The sequence below is a fragment of the Malania oleifera genome, chromosome 12 (genome assembly GCF_029873635.1).
Source record: "Malania oleifera isolate guangnan ecotype guangnan chromosome 12, ASM2987363v1, whole genome shotgun sequence".
NCBI classification, from domain to species: domain Eukaryota; kingdom Viridiplantae; phylum Streptophyta; class Magnoliopsida; order Santalales; family Ximeniaceae; genus Malania; species Malania oleifera.
The window spans coordinates 71,963,539-71,972,486 of record NC_080428.1 but is presented as its reverse complement, the minus strand read 5'-3'; the positions used below and the strand labels follow the sequence as shown (position 1 = coordinate 71,972,486).

Sequence of the window (8,948 nt, the reverse complement as noted above, 5' to 3'; positions counted from 1 at the left end):
TTGGTATTAAAAGTTTATTGAAACATACTTTTTGGATTTTAAGAAGACTCAATCCCAGAAAAGGTTTGGCACAAAAGATGTTACAGTTGAGAGATTCTGAAACAACATCATTCTTTTACAACCATACTCATTCTTGGAGGTCCTGTTTGAGTGCAAGTACAGATTTGAAAATAAAGCCTGCAGTGTGATATATGGGAGTGAAAAAGAAAAAGGGAGAGAATTCATTTTCTAGCAGACAGAAATGGAGATGGTCACATATTAGTACAACAGCCTTACAGAAAAGAAAACAGCTCCACACCTGATGCAGAAAATGGAAGATAGTCTCTCATTGATTGAAGATAATGCGTATATTTAACAGTCTACTGTAAAAACAATGGCCTCTTAATGCTCTTATTTCTAAATTAAAGAGGATTAACTAAATTATGTAGTTCTTTCAAAACCGCCACCAACTTGCATATGCAACCATTCTGGTGCTGAACCCTGCACATATTCCCTCGTTGCTTGTGAACCAAATGCCACACCAGCAGCATCAAATGTTTGCTGACACAACAAATTGACTCGTTGTTAGGATCATGCAGGAAATTTATAGGAGCGAAGAATTCCAACCTTTCCTCTCTTAGAACAGCAGGACCTTATCTCTCCTCCAATCCCCTTCCCCTTCCCCCTCGCCTTAAAATTTCTATTCACCTTTCTTCATATATTACATGATTTTATTTTAAAAGAAAGTCCTGATCAAAATTTTTGTTACCTACACCAGAAATCTAACCACAAACATGACTCTTTTTCACTCACAAGACTTTTCTAGGGAATTTTATACATGGAATTTTGAAAAAAATTTCTTCATATGCATCAGAATATGAGAGTTTTTTTTAAACAGACCAGGTTGGGCTTGCATCAGAATTGTTTTGTGTAACAATTCAAAATTGAATAATCCTAGTCAATTTTTTTCAAATCTAATTTTCTTACAAACTGGGAAAAACCACAAATATATGAAGCATGTCCCTGAATTTCCCATAACCTCTGTACATTATATGCTTGGTTTTCTATTTATTTCAAGGTTTCCTAGTCCAACCCAAAAACCAAAGCTATACCTTTTACTTTTCAAGTCATTTTAAAACTTTACCCTAAGTTTTTTTCCATTCATTTTGAAATGAAAATTATGCTCATGCATAGCATGGACACTTGGGCTGAAGAACTCATAGAAATATTTACCATTATCTGCTCTAACCATCTCATGTGTGGCAAAGGAATACTCACGCAGTTAAATGACCTTGTTTTAGATCTGCTAATTTTCAAAATTGTCTTCTCTTTTTGAACTAAGAAGAGAGATGAGCATTTTATTTGAACACAAAGCATTTTATTTGAACTATGGAGGTGTGAGGATAAAGCCATAAAGGGGAAGAAAAGGCAGTTTTCAGATTTTAACTATAGGAAGGCAAACTTAAGGTGGATGTTAAAAAGCCTTTATGTTTTTTTTTCCCTCCCGCATAATAAAGAATGTATTTAATACTAGAAAGAAAACTCATAGGGTCTGCATATTTAGTTATAAATGGTGTATATAAGACTTACATCTTTTGAAGGGAATCCTTCAATGCCAGGGCTCATTCTTGAATTGACTGCTTCAAGCTTCAAGGAGAGGAACTACAACGTGCAATATTGTGCAGCCAAGATCAAGTTCCATACTAGAGACATCTAGAATGAAATGGAACAAGCCAACCATAATTAGGCAGAATATGAATACCTCAACTTGGCGTTGTAGCGATTGGATATAATTGATTATCTCATCAAGAACCAGCGCTTTGCCAATAACCTGCAAAAAAAGAAAAAAAGAAAAAGAAAAAGAAAAAAATGCTACTTTAAAACTGTGTTTCAAAATCAATACCATGTTAAGAGGAAATTAAATACTAGTATAAATTCTAACTTGCAGGATATATAGGCAAGACAAAATTGTTCTGCTCATGAAGCATTTCCGATGGTAAACTGGCAAGTATTTAAAAATAGAGAGAGAAGGAACTCCTGATCAACTTCACACAACTTTCTCCCTATAATTAAACAAACCCACAAACAATTGAAAAATGAGACAAAGACAAAGTTTGAGAAATGCCTGCACAACACCTTATTGCAACCGGGAACGAGATCTTGGAGAATCTTCATTCTCTCACTTATCTTTTCTCTCCTAGCCTGTTCAACATACAGTTCCAATCAGCAGAACTTCTTCAGAAGCTCCAGATTCAAGTCACTACGCTAATATTGCTTTCAACCAGTTATAATAAATATTTGTGTGATATAGGTCCATGGATCTAAATTGAAGCGTGTTCACTGTGGGATATTCAATACCCTATTTGGAATAACAAGAGGATTGAAGATAATTACTCTTTCTGCTAAACTGTGGCTATCAGTAGCTTGACCCCTTCTTGCTCGTACATGTATATAATCTTGCTTGGGAGGTTCAGGCGGCTGAGAGTTTACTTCCCCTCGCTTACCTGAGCTCACATCGACTTCGGCCTTAGAATCACGGTTTTCATCTCTTGATCCCATTGTTTTAAGACGTTTACTGTTGCAATTATTCTGCTCAATTAACAGCAAAAATAATTGAATAAGAATTTTTGTTGAACTAGTACAATGCTTGAAGTTCACTCCTATTACCCATCCGAGATCGAGCCTCTGCTTCATATGAATAAACATGCACTAGAAGAAGAACACTAGAACACTGTGAAAGCACAGCAATAGATTGTTCAATCATAAATAGAGAAAAACCCATTCCAAAACAAGTATTTGAAATCATGAGTTAAAAAGAAGCAATGAACTCTCGAATACAAGTCAATGACAGCAAATAGCACTACAGAATAAAATAATTTAACGAGTTCGCACAAAAATCATAATTCGAAATTGAGCTGAAGGTGTAGATACCATGCCATTGCCACCGCTGGTGGAGACGAGCTTGGCCGAGTCATCTTCCGCCTGTGCAGCATCATGACGCTTCCTCGCAGCGCCGCCGTGACTCCCTCTCTGTTCCGCAGCCATAGGACCGTCTACGGCGACATCTCGATTCGAATTTCCAGTATCATCTCCAAATTGACCCAAACCATGCCCAAACAGAGGCCTCTTCATGTCCAACCCGCCGTCGGACACTCCAACACCGCTCCCCCCACCGCCATTGATCGGAAACGGCCAGATCTCAGCCAAATTGTACGATGCCGCCGCGTTGTCAGAAGCAAACGCTCCTTCGTTGATCAGAGACGGCGGATCCATCTCCCTACTCAGCCCGATTCGGCTTCGAATTCAAAATTCAAACCTCCAAATCCAAACCTCGCGCAAGCACGAATCTTCACATTTCTCCCGCACCCGAGGCCATGATTCGGTGCTGCATTCGCTCAGAAACCCTAGCCGAGCTTGATTGGATTCGCTCAGCATTCAATTCAAACCTAATAACAACTGGCAACCAGGCAATCTCGTAGCTGCTGCTCGCCAAGTACTCTTTGAAAACGAAACTTGGCGAAAGAGACACGAAAGCTATCGAGAGGGAAAGAGGTGTAAAGCTGTACTCCCCCACCACCACCTCCACCAGCACCACAACCGCCACCGCCACAGCCAAAGCCACCGCCACCGCCACCACCAGAGAGAGAGAAAGAGAGAGAGAGAAGTCTCGGGAGTTTCAAAGAAGTGACTTTGGAGTGAGGTTTCCTGGGAGGGTCCAGCCTTCCCAGATCCGCTCTTAAGCTCTCCCTCCTGCCTTCCCTCGCGTACGTTTCCCTCAACTACTCACCGTCCAATCTTTGACTTTCCCAAACCACATCATTTTCCACGCATCGAACGGTGATTAGACTGCGGCAAAGGTGCTCCGCGGTAGACTGGAGCTTCCTTTCCCAATCAAAGCTGGGGTCGCGTACTTTATTAAGCGCAGGCGCACATACATTGTACAAAAATAGAAGCCTCGCTTTCTCTCTCTCCCTTCTGGCGATATTTGGCTGATTAGCAAATGATTAATTATTATTATTATTATTAGGGGAATGGAAGAGAGCATTGGTCAATTTATTGTAAAGTTATGGATGATGATACTACTAAGATTTGGATCATAGGCGCTTACCTATACATATAGAAAAAAAATGTGACTTCTTGTTAATTCGTCCTCAATTATGTGGTGAGTCTCAATATATAATTACAAATTTAATAGTGGAAATGTATATAAAAAAACTTGTATCGTACAAGAATGATGAAAGGTAAAGCAAAGTATGCCTCTATCACTTATTATTGTACACTTACGAGTGTATAACTCTTAATTATACAATTAAAATTTAAAATTAAACTTTTATTATGACACGACAAATAAGTTTTGTTAACATGTAATTATACAACTAAAATTTAAAAATTTAAAATTGACCCATTATTATAACACGACAAATAAGTATTTATGACTTTTAATTATGCAACTAAAATTTAAAATTAACCCATTATCATAACACGACAAATAAGTATTTATGAAACAAGACATTTAATTGGTTCTATTTATGTAACGCCCCGACCCGTCACGTGGGCTCATGGTACTACTTTAGTGACGTCTGTGTACCTGATACCATAATCAGTAATATAAATATAGCGGAAATAAATAAAATATTCTCTATAATCCATTACTAGAGTTCTAAAGTACCTTTATACACAATAGTCTCCAATTATCCATATTATAACCCATTATAACAGTACAAAAAAAAAAAACTCATTCCATACACCCATATTACATACTTAGGGTTTCAATCGAAAATAGTTATTTTACTTTGTACTCACTTTATACAGTTGAAAATACTCATCTCGTTTCCATAGTATAAATTGTTCAGTAAATAAATAACATTATTTACATAAATCTACAGATATGCATAAAAGACACTCTAGGACTAAAGGCCATTTACTTCCCCCATGGTACAGGATGTGCTACCCAAAGGCCGGACTAAGCCCTGAGAGATTAACCCAGACAAAGTCAAATCATTCATCTGCTGCTAACTCCAACCGCAGGCATCCGCAACTTGCTTGCAGGTCCAATTGCCTTACCACGTCCTGGTCCGGACTACCAGGAAAGGTACACCCTCTACTGAGGCCAATCGGTTGAGACCATCCCACACTTCTATCCAGAATAGTGTGGGCGCACATGATCAAATACTAAATCTCTTGCAACGGTACCGTGTCATAACATAACTAGTCCTCGGGATTCTTAAAGCATATAATGCAATTTTAGTAATAAAAATTGTATTTCAAACTCATTCTGTATAAAAATCTGTCATATTATAAAACTCGGTCCCTGGCCGTCATATACATTTCGACTTATAGCCGCTGAACATAATCCTGGCTCTAGGCCGTCATATAAAACTCAGCTTACAGCCGCTATATCAAATCCTGGCCCTCGACCGTCATATAAAACTCGGCTCGCAGCTGCTATATCAAATCCCAACTTTCGACCATTATATAAAACTCGATTCGCAGCCGCTATATCAAATCTCTGCATTTTCTTAAACAGTTCCAGTATATTTCACAACCATTCCAAAATTTAGTTTCACGATAAACCATAAAATCATTCACCTGCCACACATTTTCAGTATTTTAAACATAGCCTGTAGGCAACCGAGAAACACAATATATTTAGTTTATAATGTCAAAACAACTTTGCACCGTTCATCTTTACTCAAAATACCATATCATATATCCTAGGTTTGAAAAGTCCATTTTGAACGGTTGGTTTTTGAAATAACAACTGAAAACATAAATATACATATATAGCATTTTAATCGGTTCAACTTTAATAAAAATCCTGACTTAACTTAATCCCCTTACCTGTTTACTGAGAGAGAACTCCTGCACCCTACAGCGATACGAGCTCCAAAACCCTGAAAACACATTTCCCCAGAATATCAACCATTAACCATCCCCAGACCTATACACCCCTTTTTAAACAGGTAAATGCTAAATAAATAACTCATTTTTACCCTTACCTCAACTTTGTGGTGATGCCTGGGAAGACCTCGTTTAAGAATTCATTCCACTAGACTTGTAGAGAATTTCCTCCAGATCCTCATGGTAACCTCCGATCGTCGATTTGGGGGACGAATGGCGAAGAATCATAGAGAGAGAGTAAGGGGCTCCGGTTTAGAAAGAGAGAAATATGATTTCTTAATGAAGAAGAAATGAAAAATCCTATTTATAGATCGTTGACCCGATTGCCTTTATTGACAAACTGCAAAAGGATGTTCGTCGATGAAAGGAGGGGTTCGTTGACGAACCCTAAGCCTCAAATTCCTCTCGGCATTTCCTCGTTGACGACGCCTAAACTTCGTTGACGAATTGCAAAGGGGACTTTGTCGATGAAAACAGGGAGTTCGTCGACAAATCTTGCTGTTTGCCCTTAAAAAAATATTCCTTACTTCTTTTTTAATTTATTTTTCTTATTTTCCAGGTTCAAATTTCTGCAATTTAGAGTATAAATAGGCAAGTTTGAAACATTCAAAAGAACCAAAATATGAATTTATCATCTCAAAATAGTCTCTGTTGACTTTTTGAGTCCGATCCCTATTTTAATTATGACAAACCACAACATCTCATTTGTGTGCGTAGTGTATGAACATGTTCATCCTTTTGAAAGCACAAATGAGAGATACAATATGGAAGCCAATAAGTACTTAATCGAGCACTATTTTTGGTGTATTCTGTCATGCCCTGAACCCGAAAATGGGCCCCAGGGTGCGATTCAGGTTCTTACATATTCCATGGTGTGTTTAGGAGCAAAAGACTGAAGACTTTATTTATTTTTTCAGTTGTAATAGTAATTAGGTTTAATTGTGCATGTATGTCTTATGATTTAAATTGAAGCTCAAAACATGACCTTAGACTGACCTTAGGAAACTCCAAGTTTCACACAAACCCTTATATTTAAAATGCTAAACTTACACAAAAGGTTTGAAAGGGTTTTGAACTGAAAAGAAGGCAAAATATCATTTTTCTTAAGGCCCAGTTGATCGAAGTGTTCAAATGGCCAATTTTATGAAGGCCTAGTCAACCGGCTCTCGAAAAGCTTATCAGCCAAGTCGACCGGCTAGACCATTTGGCCAGATTTTTAAAGGCCCATCCAACCCGCCACTTTAAAACGTTTAAAGCCCAGTCAACCGACCTTCAAAGTGTTTGAAGCTCAGTTGACCGGGTCTTGAGCTCGGCAGACCATTTCTCGCGAAATTAGAAATCGCCTTGGGGCCAGTCGATTGGACCTCTTGAGATTTTTGAATTTCAAGGCATATAACAGTTAGTTTTTTGAAAATAAAATATCATTAAAATGCCCAACGGTTATATAACAGATATAATCAATTTTTGCCTATAAATACCAACCCAAACCACTTGGAGAAGGTTGGAGAATCACCTTGCAATTTATGTTAAACATCTTTTGATTCCCCCTCTTGTTTTATACTCCTTTATGCTTTAAATCTTATTTTCTCCTACTCTTTATTTTGAAAACATTTTCTGGAGAAAATATTTTGGGTCATTCTCGAAGAGTCTTGAGCATATATCATTTTATATATATTGCTTGTAAGACTTCTTGTATCTTCAAAGATTATTTTTCTCCTACCCTTCTTGAAAAATTCTTTTGAAGAAAAATATTTTGGGGGTTTTATTTAGAAAGACTTGAGCTTATATTTAAGGTTATATATATATATATTGCTTGATAGCCTTTTATTCTCATGTTTTTTCAAAGATCAAATTTCCCCTACACTCTTATTTTGAAAATTATTATTGGGAAACATTTTTAAGAAATTTTATTGATAGGCTTGAGCATATATGTAATCTCATATATATGTTACTTGAAAGCCTTATTGAGTTTCTTTTTTCAAAGGTCAATCACATTGCAAAAGAAAACCCTAGTTTCTTCCATCTTCTTTTATTTAAAAATATTTTTAGAGAAAAACCTTGGGTCATTAAAGTATAGCCTTGAGCATATTTTCATTGATAAATATCTTGTTTGAAAAGTTTCTTGAGAAAGGCTAGAGCATGTATTTACACTCATATACTTTGCTCGGAAGCCTCTTTGTATTTAAAGTTTAAAAGGTCATTTTTGAAGAAAACCATTTTCCATACTCTTAGTTTTAATTGAAAAATATTCTGAGAGAAAAACCTAAAATCTACAGAGCTTCATTTGTTGACTTTGGTGCAATCCCAAGATTTGGGTGAATTGACATTTAAAATTTTATTCCCTAGGTCAATCCACTAACAACAGTATTACACAAGCCTAAGGTCAATCTAAAGCATGTAAAATAAATCAATGTAAATATATAGCAGGATTTAAACTGCAATAGAAATTTAACCAAGCATGCACAATAAAATAGTAAAGGAGACAATACCAGAAATGTTATCGAGGTTTGGCAAATTGCCTACATCCTCGCCTTGGCACACCCGTACAAGGATTACGCTATAAGCTCACTTAACGGGTGGAGCGGCACCGTTTACAACCAGGTCAATTAACGAGGCTGACCTCAACCTACACCTTACTAGGATGGTGCACTTAGTTTTCCTAACCGGGTCTAAGTCAATCTGGGACTATTCAACAGGGCTAGTCTCCCTTTTCAGGTCCACGCTTGGAATACAACAAGTGTATAAAAATTTACGTACACGGAAATGCTTTTTACACAAGCTGATATGTACCAATATAATCAACACACTACCAAATGATAAAATAAGATAAGCTTAATGTAGTCTTAGTGTCTACTCTCAAAGATTTATGTAAATATTGCAATCAGTACGTGAGAGTGTAAGTGATAGGATCTTTGTGTCAAAATAATAGTCTTAATCACAATGCAGTAACAAAGATCACAAGCACACTTCAAATATCTTAACAAATATTTTTCTCAAAATAAACCACAAGAGATATTCAAAAATGGTTTGTAAAAAATTATTTGATCTTTGTGTCAAGATGCTAATAT

The 8,948-nt window shown here is 36.9% G+C and overlaps 1 protein-coding gene across 1 annotated transcript; it reads right to left on the bottom strand.

The window, feature by feature from the left end:
• Positions 1 to 3,864, bottom strand: LOC131144109 (transcription factor BHLH089). Its single transcript, XM_058092500.1, has 6 exons — positions 2,911 to 3,864; positions 2,374 to 2,568; positions 2,116 to 2,181; positions 1,742 to 1,810; positions 1,570 to 1,641; positions 1 to 540 (listed from the first exon to the last, which is right to left on the bottom strand). Exons 1-6 carry the CDS (start codon positions 3,250 to 3,252, stop codon positions 421 to 423), a joined length of 864 nt encoding a protein of 287 aa, XP_057948483.1. The 5' UTR covers positions 3,253 to 3,864; the 3' UTR covers positions 1 to 420.
• Positions 3,865 to 8,948: the final 5,084 nt, after the last annotated feature.

What these genes read in the sequence shown, in the direction of transcription:
- LOC131144109 (XM_058092500.1), bottom strand. Translation starts at nt 3,252, where the DNA reads ATGGATCCGCCGTCTCTGATCAACGAAGGAGCGTTTGCTTCTGACAAC. An exon ending in CCAGCGGTGGCAATGGCATG is followed by an intron (nt 2,569 to 2,910) that starts GTATCTACACCT and finishes TTAATTGAGCAG; the next exon opens with AATAATTGCAACAGTAAACG. An exon ending in GCCACAGTTTAGCAGAAAGA is followed by an intron (nt 2,182 to 2,373) that starts GTAATTATCTTC and finishes TATGTTGAACAG; the next exon opens with GCTAGGAGAGAAAAGATAAG.